Source organism: Homalodisca vitripennis, chromosome 5 (genome assembly GCF_021130785.1).
Source record: "Homalodisca vitripennis isolate AUS2020 chromosome 5, UT_GWSS_2.1, whole genome shotgun sequence".
NCBI lineage: Eukaryota > Metazoa > Arthropoda > Insecta > Hemiptera > Cicadellidae > Homalodisca > Homalodisca vitripennis.
This window is the reverse complement of record NC_060211.1, coordinates 111,503,526-111,517,587: the sequence shown is the minus strand read 5'-3', so window position 1 is coordinate 111,517,587 and position 14,062 is coordinate 111,503,526. Positions and strand designations below refer to the sequence as shown.

The 14,062-nt window shown below is 30.4% G+C and overlaps 1 protein-coding gene across 1 annotated transcript; it reads left to right on the top strand.

The window, feature by feature from the left end:
* The first annotated feature begins 743 nt into the window (after positions 1-743).
* On the top strand, positions 744-7,336 carry LOC124362703 (probable serine hydrolase). The gene is made up of 3 exons (XM_046817418.1): positions 744-1,046; positions 3,635-3,802; positions 5,343-7,336. Exons 2-3 carry the CDS (start codon positions 3,649-3,651, stop codon positions 6,173-6,175), a joined length of 987 nt encoding a protein of 328 aa, XP_046673374.1. The 5' UTR covers positions 744-1,046; positions 3,635-3,648; the 3' UTR covers positions 6,176-7,336.
* Positions 7,337-14,062: the final 6,726 nt, after the last annotated feature.

Sequence of the window (14,062 nt, the reverse complement as noted above, 5' to 3'; positions counted from 1 at the left end):
TTTGATATATTTATAAAATAACCATTAAAGAGTTCAGCATTGAATAAAAAAATTCTAAATACTTCTCCTCTTAAGCTACCACTTACTATATTTTAGGAATATTTATTTGTATTTTATCACTCCTCGATCCTATTATTATACCACTCACCTATCTTGGTTTTCAATTCTGCATGTATTTTTCAAGATAAGATCTGCTACGTATCTGATTCTGCCTTTACACATACCGATTAATAGTTATTTTAATATAAAAAGAGATCTACCTCGTAATGAGAGATAATAAGCTGAATATTTGTATATACCTTCCTTTTGGCGTTCTAAAAGTTGTATCCAATGTATCATAATTATAATCTCGTGTCTGCGTCAAAAGTTATTCAAGGTTTAGCTTGAATAAAACAGTTTTTTGTTGTTATTTCAGTTTCTATTTCTCTAATGATTTTATTATAATCTATTCTGAAAATGAAGAAATATTTTATTACTTGAAACTTATATGAGCAATATAAAAATTGATAATTTACTACCTGAAAAAGTAGTTTTGCACAACCTATGAGATATTAGCTATGAGATTTAAAAATGTACAGCACTGAAATATATAATATATATAAATATTTATTTATATGTATATATGATTATTATGTTCCATGACTTATTCTTCAAGCCAAAACATAAACTAAAAACATCTGACATAAGCGTAAAAAATGCACACTCACCAGCTGAGTTGACTGAATTGTTGTGGTTGATTTGCTGGTAGTGGTTAGTGGGAGGGTTAGTTGTGTTGCTTTAAGTTGTGGTGTTTTTATAATGTGCAAGATTTTACCTCTGTGTATAGTTAAAATCAGAACTAGCTCTTGGTTATGGGGCGGGTGATTAGAATGTTCGATTATTAGGGTGAATCTAAACATTCTTTTTATTTATTTTTATTTTGACTGTTTTATTGAAATACCAAGCAAATAATTTAGTGTCATTACATAGGTTATATGTTCAATACACATAAGAACAAAATTGTTCTAAGAGGGAACTGAATTCCTCATTTTACAAATAACCTACAGGTAATTAAGACAAACTTGGAATGTATATTATGTTTATTAGCTATGCCCCTATTGCTTTCTTTGAAACCATCTATACCTGCAATAGTACTAGCCAGATTTCCACCTATAAGTTCTTGGCTTTAAGTTAATTAACCCTATATTAGGACACTTGGCTATTCTGTCAAGAAGCCATGCTGTATATTATATAATCTATTGTTTAGGATTCTTAATCCTTCATGTTAAATATGTAAATAAATCATTAGTGACTATTTAGGCGTTTTCCATTAAAATCTATGTGTAACCTATACTGATGTCTGCAATATAATAAGGGTCTAATACTTGAATGATTCATAATATCGAATCATCAATATTTGTGAGTAAAGAATTCTCAGTAACTACTTAAACCAAATAATTACGTTATAGGTATTTCAAATTCCGGTATAAAAGTAATAATGTTATGGTGAATAGCAGTGAGATAAGCGTCCAACACTCGAATGATCGATAATATCAAATCATAATTAGAACAGTTTCAATGCTGTCAGACATGTTTAACTAAGTAATTTTAAGTACTACGCAACTCAAACTTAGTATAAACAAAGTTGTATTATTTTCTATAATCGAAAATGTGTACATTTCTTTGACATATAAAAATATTGCTTACTATAATACAATCTTAAAAGTCTATAATGTAATTCAGTTCAACGTTATTGTTTCAAATTAATTCAAAGTTATATCATGTTTATGGTAGACCTATTCGAGTAATGGCTGCTAGAGATGGGAAATTGTTTTTTGTTAATAACCTATTACAAAATAACGTGTTGAGATATTACGTTCCATTAACCTATTACTGTGATGACATGTTAGTTATCAGTGAACACACTACAATGTAACATAAACTGATAAACTAATAAAATTTTAAGTGGGTTTATTCAAATTTGATCGCTATACAACACAATTATTGGGTACTGTACTACAAAGTCCTTATCTACTATTTATGTATTAGGTTAAACATAATTGTGTAAATTTAATTATAAATATATAAAGTTGAAGATAACCTTTCATATTCTTCTACATGTGCTCACGTGATCTGAGCTTGAATTTTGGTACTATCTCGATGGATGTTTTTTTCATTCTGCCAGAAGTGTGGGGTGTCACAGAAGTTTACACTGATAGCAAGGGGCATTTCTTACCGGTATTGTCTCAACCACAGATCAAGTCCTAGATTATCCAACTTCTCTGACATCAGATCACTTATGATGTATGACATGATTTGAAGTCAGGAAAATACCAGTCTGAATAAATAAAATAAATTCATTAGGCTAATGAGTTTACAATATTTAAGAATAAGATTCATTGTAACAAGTGTGTGTTTGTCCCTAAACCCAATATTTACAAAAAAAGGGCAACTATGTTTAATCACTTTATAAAAATATATGTAAAAATGAATAACTCCATCAATTTCGATTAGTCAAGTGTATCTCAGCAAATAAATAAAATTAGAATTTTTTACAAATTAATATTTTTCAGAAATGCAAGTGTATTTAGCATTCAAAAGTCTTAGTCCTAAAAATTCAAATAAAAAAAGCACTGCAATGTAAAATAAATTTTAAAGAAAAGTACAAAAATGACTAAGTGTAAGTAATAAGTCAAACAGCAATATAGCCTAACTAGCATTTAACTATGGCTTTGCATAAAATTTAGTAAATTTTGCATACGTGTATAAGCATTTCTGGTTTGAGGAATTATATTTCCGACACAAATGTTGAGTTTGCTTTGTTGCCACGATCAAGATAATATGTTAAAAAGTGTATATTTATGGCCATTTTAATTTACTCCGGTCTTAGTATTTTTTGTTCCAAAGCTGATTTTACCTCTCTCTCTTTATCAAGAAAATATATACACACATAAACAGTTCTGAGCAGCCTACTTTTGGCAAAAGACAACTTAGATAGGTTTAATAACAGACTTTAAATGTATAGTAAAAGTTAGACTACATCTCATATATCTGCACTGCTAGCAGTTACCCGCCGCTTTGCATGCAATTTAGTAGGTGTTACACGTGTATGACTACTGCTGGTTTGAGGGAATTCATTTCACTAATGAAGAATTTCCTAAATGTGTTAATTGTCTAATTACTTGACTGGAAGGATATCTTATTACATTGATTAATGTTTCATCATGAACTGTGTACCATTTGTTGTCAGATGAGCTGATTATTTTGAATACATCCTTTACTGATATAGGTTTACAGATACATTTGGAATAACAAAAGCATTTGTGCCAGAATTTTCATTACTCTCATCATGTCATCATCATCCAGAGCTAGTTTTGAAAAACAAAAGTATCAACATAGCCACTAAGGAATCATTGAAAACTTCACTTAGTGCACTAGGATATCTACTTATCTACCATTTACATTGATTTATAAACTCATATTTATTATTTTTTTTACTTTATTTATTTCTATATTAATGATATAACAATCTTTTTGCATATATTACTACAGTTGTGCAACTTATTGCCTATAGTAGTTACATTTTTGGTTGGAATAATATTGTTTGTAAGCATTTTGTTCAACTGTAACCTCTTATACAAAGATTTGTTATTAGTTTCAGAGAAAGAAATGCTCACCAAACTTCACCATTTCTACCGTTCACACAACATCCAAACAGTATTGTATAGAAATGGAAAACGATTTAGTTCGTCTTCACCCTTGAAAAATGTTCAGCATAGGTGTACAGAAATTAGAATCCCAGTTCCATGGGGACATGTTGCAGGTAATATTTACCATTAGGCCTAAGTTCAAAGATAATCCAAAGCTCTAACTTTCGTAATTTAATTTAAATCTAATTAATTAAAAGATCTGAAGGTGAAATACTTTTATTTAAATATGAGTTGAAGTAATGTACACGTGGATATGCAAGCGCCAAGTGTTGACCCAGAACCTAGCCAGGCCACTAGCTGTGGCTTGCCAAGCTGAGAGGACCTGTAATTCTATTTGAGCTAAGTGAGAGATAGGTATGGACCACACTTCATGGCCTACCGAGTGTCTTTACACACTCAGGTAATGGATAAGGTTAATGGATAATCTTTGCTCAGTAAGTTCAGTCATAGTGACACAAACACATGTAATAATATATGAAATAACACACTGAGACTTACTGGCTGGATGGAGCACAAAGAATGTTGCTGTAGATGGAGCTTATATTGGTCACTGTTAAATTACATGAAAAACATAAAACCAATATTTAAGACTTTTATTGTTTTGTGAGGCCACAAAAGAATATAGCGTCTTCTTCAGACGCTATATTCTTTTGTGATGTGTCTGAAGAAGATAGCCTCGCTATCGAAAGGCCTCACAAAACAATAAAAGTCTTAAATATTGGTTTTATGTTTTTCATGTAATTTAACTAAGAATGTTATGGAATGTAAAGAATATAAAGAATTGCATCAGTATTGGAAGGCCCACTAAAAACAGACCATTTCCATTCACAGTTGAAGAAGTTGGCTCCGCAACAATTGGCCAGCAGCGGAAACTTTTTGGGCACAACTTATATACCAAAAAGCAATTTTTTGAGACATGCTCAATATGACAGTTTGAAGTGTAAATCTGAGTTAATAGAAAAATTGTGATTTTTTATAAACTGTTATTTTAATTTACTTGTTGCCAAAAATATTTATTGTTTTGTATATATTTATTTGCACTACTAATTTGAAATTTAAATAAATCTTGTTTTGCAATACATTTATAGCATTAATATTAAGAAGTTAATGTTAATTTAACATAATTTATTCCAATTAGAGGTTTTAAGATGAGATTACACTATGGTAATTACAAAAAACAATACAAATTGCATGTGGTTTCTTAAAGTAAAAGAACTTGACTATAAATATACGCCAAAACAGTATAATTTTTGGTTAATTTATTTAAATGTATTTTAGTAACAAGAAATTGATTGAACTGTTATTAGTAGGTGGATAGTTAAATTTTCCTGTTCAACCTGAATAAGAACGATATCCCAAAACAAGCAGTAAAATATAAAAGCAAAATAGACCATTTAAATTATAGTATATCTCAAATTGCATAGGGGTAACAAGGCTGTAATTAAAGTTTTACTGTTTATTTTTAATTCAATATTATACTTCAAACACTAAAAGAGCTCTCTTTATAAATGCTTGTTTATTTTAAACTTTGTATGTAATTTAAATATGTAGCCACACAAAGTGCATCTCTGATCACTAATTCGTTAAATTTCATTATATCAAGTATAAGAATTTGTAATTGAATACAGCCATAATCGTCGTTTTGACTTGCAGGAAAGTGGTGGGGAAGACAAGATGTCCAGCCAGTGTTGGCCCTTCATGGTGTGCAGGACAACGCAGCGACGTTTGATAAACTAGTGCCTATGTTGGAAGTGGACGCTGTACTGGCATTGGACATACCTGGACACGGGTGGTCTTCTCACCTCCCACAAGGGTTTCCTTACGACTTCATGGACGCTGTGAGCTTGATGCGATTTGTCATCAGGCATTATTACAAGTGGGAGAAGCCTATGGTGCTCCTGAGTCATTCTTTTGGGAGCAATCTCAGTTTCGTTTACTCAGCTGTGTACCCTGAGGAAGTTTCCAAGTTCATCAGCATAGATTGTGCGCGCCACCAGATGTTTGTCTTGCCAGGTACAACAGTGAGTTCAATGAGAAATACAATGGACAAAATATTGAAGTATGAAGAAAGCTTAAATCCACCAGAATACAGCTATGAGGGATTATTAGAAATGCTTTACAAAGGGCGAAGAGGCTTAATTTCTAAGAAAGGTTGTGAGATTTTACTTAGTAGAGGGATGTCTACTTTGGAAAGTGGCAACGTTTGTTTGTCTAGAGATGTCAGAGTGAAACTCAACGCATTTGGCCGATTAACTGAAGAATCTTTACTGAAATTGTCAGGTAGAATTAAATGTGATGTTCTGTCTATACAGGCTGAAAATGGAACTGTACATAATAATTACAAAGGAAAAGTTTTCAAAAAAACAGTAGAAATCATATTGAAAAATTCCCCCAACAGTAAGCATATTATCATGGCTGGAAATCATCATTTGCATTTGGATGATCCCGAGCCTGTAGCAAAAGAAATTAACAAGTTTCTTTTATAGTATAGTTGTTTACTGATAACTGTAAGCAAATAAAGTGGTGAAGAAAATTATTGTGATAAAGATCAATGTGTAAGTTGCTGATATAAAATGTCTCAAAGCTAATTAAGTAAACAATCGTGTTTGTTTTTTTTTGTGGATTACTTTTAAATAATTTTGCAAATAAGCATTATTTTTAAGTTAATTTTACATGAATAATCTTATACAAAAAATTGTGATTTAGGATGAATAGGAAAAAAATGATTCATTTACACCTTAAAAATTTGAAAGAGCAATTTTTAAGAAAAGATAATAAGAAGAATAGTGTAGCCCAGTAATAATATAAAAATGTACCAAATAACAAAAATGTTATTACTTTCACACCGGTTTGGTGTGAGCAGCCATTGTACATTGTACAATAAGTAAGGTACTGTGTTCTGCGATTGCAATCAGTTAGGTGTGAAACTATCTCCCTTTGCCAGTCAATGTAGTACTTCTAATTAATTTGGTTAGTACTTATAAATTTATATATGAAAATGTTGTTGTTAAATCCATAATAAGTTTTAAATTAATGTTTAAGTAAAAGTTTTATTAGTAATTTTTATTTTGACAATATAACTAGTTTAATTTATGTTTTAATTTGGCATTGCTAGGCCACAATATTTCAATATTACCTTTTGTAATTCTTGAAAAGAGTGTTTTCAATTATACAGACTGACTGGATTCTGAAAAGCAGAAATGCCTGGTAAAACAGATCATCACCATTAGAAATAAAGATGGAGAGGTACAGGTACAAAAGAGATTAGTCTTAGCAAATTTCAAAGAAATATATCGCTTATTTAAGGAAAAGTTCCAACAAGTCAGATTAATTTTTCAAAGGTTTGTAAGCGAAGACGCAAGGACTACATCCTTCCTGGACAATGTGGAACACAAAATGTGGGTTTCAGCACTTTACACCAGAACATAAAATAAGTTATGACGAACAAAAATGCAAAATTTTGTCCTGGGTGGTGAGTACCTTTGAAATCTGATCACTCCTCGTGTCTGGTCAAGATATGTACAATCCACCTTCTCAGCACTGTTACATCAATGTGTGTAAAGAATACCCAAGTGTTAGTGAATTAAAAGATTTACTGTATAACAAATTTAATAATGAAATAATAGATGAAGGTACTAGGTGTTCAATGCAAACAGTAGTAAAAAGCACCTGAGTTTTATTGTATATTTATATATAAGGCTTAAAATACATATATTTATAATTAATCAACAGAAGGGACACTATAATGAAATATACAAAAACTTAATAGAAGGCCACGTATCAATTGTGATTTAGTCAAAAATGATTCCTTCATCATACGAGATGAGATACAGTCCTTCTAGAAAACATCTTGTACAAATCTTGAAGTAGACTGTGCCTTTTCATGTTAAAAAGATTACTGCCTTCTCTGATGGCAACACAACTCAGTACAAGTATAAAAATTGTCTATAATTATGTTTGCATAAAGGAATTTTTGGAATTGAAAGTTGAGTGTCAGTTATTTGCAACATCTCATTTCAGTCCGGATAAATCCCTTGAATGTATAATGTCGAGTAACACCAATTGGTTCAGAATATATCACTTCTGGTTTTTTGACAGTGGTAAGTTTTTGGCTTTGTAGCATTCACTAAACGAGTGGCTGGCAACAATTTTCCACATCACAATAAATGTGAAGGCCACAACAGATCTGAGCTCCTGCCTATTACAATCTAATTTATTGTTCATTAATCGTAGATGACATGTATAAGACGTTAAAAAGAAATTAATTGTTTGTAATTTTAGTGTCTACAAAGTTGGAACTCAACACTATTTTATGCATGACACTCTGCATGGGGGTAAATGTCATTGAACAGTTCTAACTGGAGTTAAGCTTAATTATTTTGTATTTTAAAATATTTATTTTTCTTATTGAAAGTGTTGGCCCAAAATTTTATCTGCTGTAACTTTTTCTAGACCTTGCACAATTTTGTAATTTGTCACTACAATAGTTATCTCTAATAAGGAAGAACTCTTCTGTAAATGTAGCTTATATAGTTTAAATATATATAGAAGAACACTATTTGCATACATTTTGTTGGGTCTTAACAATATTTCAGATGATATCAAGGCTATGTAAATAATGAATTCAATACTCATCATTAATATGGGATTAATTTTATGTTTAATGTTAGACTTAATTGTCCCTGGTTTATACAACAAAAATTCCTTTTTGTTTATATGCTAAATATTATATATTGATATTTGTTTACTGTACATACAATAAAAACAAGGTGCAAAGTTCTGGAGAATGTATTTTGTTCAAATTGGCAAATTGAAAAATAATCGTTGCAACCCGTTGTTGCATTAGGCTGGTTCTTTTGATTAGCTATTTTGTTGAGTAATCATAAACATTTAAATTACTTTTTGAAAGAAGCTGTGAAATGAAAAATGCTTTTATTAAAGAGGCTGAGTTAGGGCTATCAAGACCTCTCTACTGCTCAACCTCATATTGTATATAGAAAATTTATAACAGTTTGATACAAATGTGGTAAATTATTAACTTATACTTTAAATAAAAAATAACAAAATTGCTTAACCTTTATAGAATTAAATGAACTTTAAAGGTAAAAATAACACACACACAAAATTAATAAATTTGTCTAAATTTTAGTCGATGTAATGTTTTAGTAATTAAAGGCAACTAAATACCAAATTCTAACATGTTTTTAAAGCAATATTTAACCATTTGAGTGTGACGTATAAATTATTTTAATCTTGTTTACCCACTTTGGTCTTGTCACAAAGGGTCTAGTTAAAAAAAGTGTATGTTTCAGGTTATATTTTAGTTGTGAATCAATTTATTACGTGTATGAAAAATACTATTTAAGTTTATATAAATATTTTTGTAAACATTAATAAAAACACTTTTTTCCTTTGGAAGATGTAATGATTGTTTGCAAAGTGAATTTATAATTATGTTTTTGTAAATAATAGTTCATTACCCATATTCAAATGATCTACAGAGGTAAATAGTCAGAAAGCGTAGATAGTAAAAGTGTTCCCACATTTTACTTGTCAGTTTTTAAACAAAACTTGTGTTATGTTGTTTTAACAAAAGTTAACATAACACACATGTTACTTAGCTAAAATAAATTACTTATCCATTGTTTTAGGAAGCTAAGTAAAATTTTCTGTTTTAAAATGTACACTTTTTGAAATCAAAGCCATTTTAATTTGAAACTAACCAGAACTCAAAATTGATTTTAACTTTGTGGAGTGGCGACAATTTTTGTTTCAATGGTAAGTGATAAAGTTGAATGATGTTTTTCTTATGTTTGTAGCCACTTTCTCTTCATAAGCTATCTCCTAATAGAGACTACTTATTTTGACTGAGGTTTAGAAAGATGCATTTAGATTCAGTTGTCATAAGTAAAGTTCAACTAGACTCTTTTATCTTCAATCTGGCTGCTTGTGTGTTAATCAGCTCTCGTGTCACTTAATAGCTCGCATACTGTAATAATAGCATCCTTTTTGGAGTTATTCATACGATTTAAAGGAATTGTTTATGGGTCTAGTCCAACTCTAAGCAATAATAAGTCTCCTCTGCCAGTTGCTGATGAACAAAATTCAATTCCTGTCTGACTACGCACAATAGCTGTTGAATGTGTTGACATTTTTGGTATGAAACTCTACCTCTACATGGGTAATATTGGGTAATCAAGTTAGCAATAAAAAAGTACAAAATAAACAAATCAATAAATAAACAGAGTAAATTGTGAGGACCAACTTATGAGATGAAGTTACTTTCTTAAATTGTTTAGTTTCATGCAAAGATTGAACATTGATTGAACAAAGATTGAACCTGCAATGTTATTTTCATAACAAGCTTAATGGTAAAGGGCTATTTTATTGTTTGGCTTTGACTGGGATTACTGATGAAAAATGGGAGCATGGATATCATGTATGGTAGTTCAATAGCTTCTATTTACTTACCAAATAAAAATATTTTATTGATTTTAAACTAACTTTGTGAAAACCTTGACCCTTTAAATTTGGAATATAGCTCAAAACTGGATAATAGTGCTAAAATATGCAATTGAATAGGTACATAATAAAGACAGATATGTGTGGATATGTTTTTTTGTAAATGTCCACAATAGTGCTCTTAAAACAGATGGAATACCTTTTACCACTTCGATCAATAGATGGATAATGTAGTTTTTATTTATTTGCATGATTTTGTATACAAAAGTTAACCACTTAATGTACAGGAACATTCTCCAAGACATTCATTTTACATTCTAGATTTTATTGAATGTAAAATCTAGAATTGTGACCTTGCAACATATTTTATATGTTTAAAATGAACTACTATGATGTTACTCGTAAATTGGCTGCTGTGCATTTAGCGGATTCTCTCCCACCAGTTAATGGCGAAAGCAGATTTTTGTCTTTGTGTGTGTCTGTCTGTAGTCACTGGCAAGTGATATATATATATATATATATATATATATATATATATATATATATATATATATTTATTTATATATAACTAACTAACTATATAATCTGTTAAGGAATTTGGACCTGTTAACTTCAGTATCTCAATTAAATCTGATTTTTATAATAAGTTTTTTGTATAATAAGTTTGCTAAGATCTTTATTATGTTCGCTGATATCTTATCCATTGTTTAAGAAACTATTTACTTTAAGAAATCTACACATAAACACTGACTGACTCACTTGTTCACAATAAAATGAAATATTTGTTATTCTCAGATAGTCTACTGGTTTGAAATTTCATACAGTAATGCAGTTTCTGTTAAACATACAGGATGATTAATTATGAGATCATTAATTTTGTTGATAGTTGGGTCATGTTTAAGGTCGAAGCAAAAATGTCTGATAAAAAATATATATCGGAAAATTTTGAAATAGCCAAAACTTAAAATATTTATCAGAATAACACCACTTATGGTTGTTCTCTCCAAATTAAAATTAGTAAAATTTTGTAGAAATCAGGAGTTAAAGAAAAGTATATGAAACAAAAAACATGGTGTGAATAATTGTAAGGATGTTTGATGAAATACGCCTAAGAGAAATATAAAATTAAAATAACTTCTTAGAGAAAATCTCAATTTCATTTTTTTAATAAAGTTCCATAAAAGGTTCTGGTAATGTATTGACAGTTAATAAAGCTGTATTTACGATAAATATTATAATAGCAATAAAATTGTTACCCATTTTGTAAATAGGTGGTTTATTATTTGTTGTTAATTTTATTGATAGTTATTTGGAAAGGTATTGTAGGTATTGTAATAATGTTATTAAACTAAGAATAAATTTATTTTTTATAATATTGTTTCTAATTGTTCCTCCTCCCTAGTTTAATTATAATTAAGTAAACATTGTTATGTGGCCAAATGTTATTACTTTAGAGGCATGTTCAATAGAGAATTCATCTCTCCATTTAAGAATTTGATTAATTTAGTTTTTAATATGTATAATTAATGGAACTTGTTTTCAAGCACATAAAACCTCCTCTCAATCTATACAACTTTTTCTGTGTTGTAACCTTTAATCCGTTAAATTTTAGAGGTGTCCCACTTATTGAGTTTTCTCCAAATAATGAAATGATGAATCACACATCAAGATTTGTATGTTAAGATTTTAGTACTGTCAGTCTCTCAGTACTATAATCAACCTTTTCAATCAGGATTACATAAAAAAAGGAGCATGTACACCTTCCAGTTAAAAATTTGTTAATAACATCTCTTCCGGCACAGTAGGGAAGAAAGGTAGATTTGGTTTATTGCCGTCTTCTCAGAGTGTCAAATGGTAGTTGGATTATTATTTTAGAAGGTTAATTTATATAGTAATGGTATGATAACTCCTTATTCACTGGATAATCATATGTTAACACACGAGAGATTACACTCACTAGAGGAGAGTGATCGTATAAAGGCAATTTGCATGCACTTATTTTGCCAATTATTTATGCATGTCAACAGCAAGCCATTACAAATCATAATAAATTATTATTATTATTAGCCATTATTTTATTATTTGTGACCCTTCATTAGGAAGTCGCCTTGAAAAAAAATCATGTAATTAGTTTGAATAACTTTCTCTCAGGAAATATTACTTAAAATAATCTGCATTCAATTCAATTCAAACTCTTGATTGCTGTTAAATAACGTAAAGGTTACAATAGGCTTTGTCACATAATTCATCTAGATATAAGTGTAGTATTACATAGTATGGTCCAATGGCGCCAACTCCATAGGTCCAGAGACGGCCCATGTCCTCCCAATAATTGAAGAAAATTATTAGTTTTATTATGCTGTGAAAAATCACAATGTCGGTATTTAAAAAAAAGTTTTCCTTGTTTGCTGATATTGAGTTAAAACAAACAATTATTATGTAATTATTGGTTGTAAACAGATTAACTGAAAACTAATGGTGTTAAGGTGCTGCGGGTGCACTTAGAATTTGTTCCGGTGTGCTAACCTTCGGGTAAAGTCTAGCGGTCTAGCGCTGTTGCCGTGGCGACATCAAAAGGACTGGAGCAGAAGAATCTACAGCCCTCTGCCTCGAATCGCCTTGAAACATTATGAGGCTGTGGCTATAATGCCCACTCTGCTGGCGCAGTCATTCGATGTGGATAGTTTCATTCAGTACATGCTGCAGACATGTTTAGTGGACTCTTATATAACTATTTTATTGATTTACTTTAGTCTCTTAGTGTATTGTGAATTAAGTTTATAATGAATAAATTTGTTGCCAAAAAGACGCGACAATTATTGTGCCGTGCCGTCAATTACTTTGTCTTCTTCAAGCGAGAACCGTTCACAACTGAAAACTGGAAAATCCGGTAAAGTAAGATCATTTCAAAATTAATGGTTGATCAAATATACATGGCTAGAATATGAAACATCTGGAGCAGAAGAATCTAAAGTGTTTTGCAAAACCTGCAAATAGGTAGATGCTAAAAATCTATTACAATAAAAAAATGCATTTATTTCCGTAGGGTTTTGTAACTGGAAAAATGCTATGGAAAATTCCATCTTCATGAAAATACGTTTACGTTTAAAGAAGATGTTCTGAAACAAAATTCTATCACAAACCGAAGTGTGGTCTCCCAATTGAATGAACAGTTAGACAGCAATATGAAGAAAGGTTGGTTAGCTCTTGAGACAATTTTTACTACCGTACAATTTATATGCCGATAAGGACTAGCAATTAGAGGGCATGAAGATGTACAAGTGTCATTTTCTATTCATACTGTCGATGATTCCTTAATCATCAAAAAAGACTATTGGCTTATACGAAATATCCAAAACTAAATTACTGACACTTTTAAAATCTTAAAAGAAGATTTTTGCTTGTCTGGATTTGTCAATGTATAATTTAAGAGGACAGTGCTAAGATGATGCCTTGAATATGAGAGATAAGTTCAAAGGACTAAAAGAGTTGGTTTTGGATATACAACCAAAAGCATGTTATGTGCACTGTACTGCTCAGAGTTTAAACTTGGCAGTTTAGACAGTCTCCGCCATCCTATGTCTGTGAGGAATATTACAGTTTTTTTTGTAGAGGACAAAACAGAGGCAGGTTACAGATGTGCTGGCTACCTTGAGTCAATGTTACAATTCAAGACTTACTTTTTTTATGTCTTTACTGTCATGCAATGAATCTAGTAGAAGATATCAATGAATAAATTAAATGCTCTGTTGCTTATCTGGAAAAAATATATGAGGGTTTGATTTCTATATTGACTCGAAGGAGTGATAGCTTTAAACACTTTTGGGAAATGTGTTCTAAAAAAAAACCTTCACAAGTTGATGATCCTTCGCTTCCTCGGAATCGACATGTACCAAAAAAGGATGTAAAAA

Coding starts and splice junctions, on each gene's coding strand:
- LOC124362703 (XM_046817418.1), top strand. CDS start 3,649: ATGCTCACCAAACTTCACCATTTCTACCGTTCACACAACATCCAAACA. Junction 3,803..5,342: donor TCCATGGGGACATGTTGCAG/GTAATATTTACC, acceptor TTTGACTTGCAG/GAAAGTGGTGGGGAAGACAA.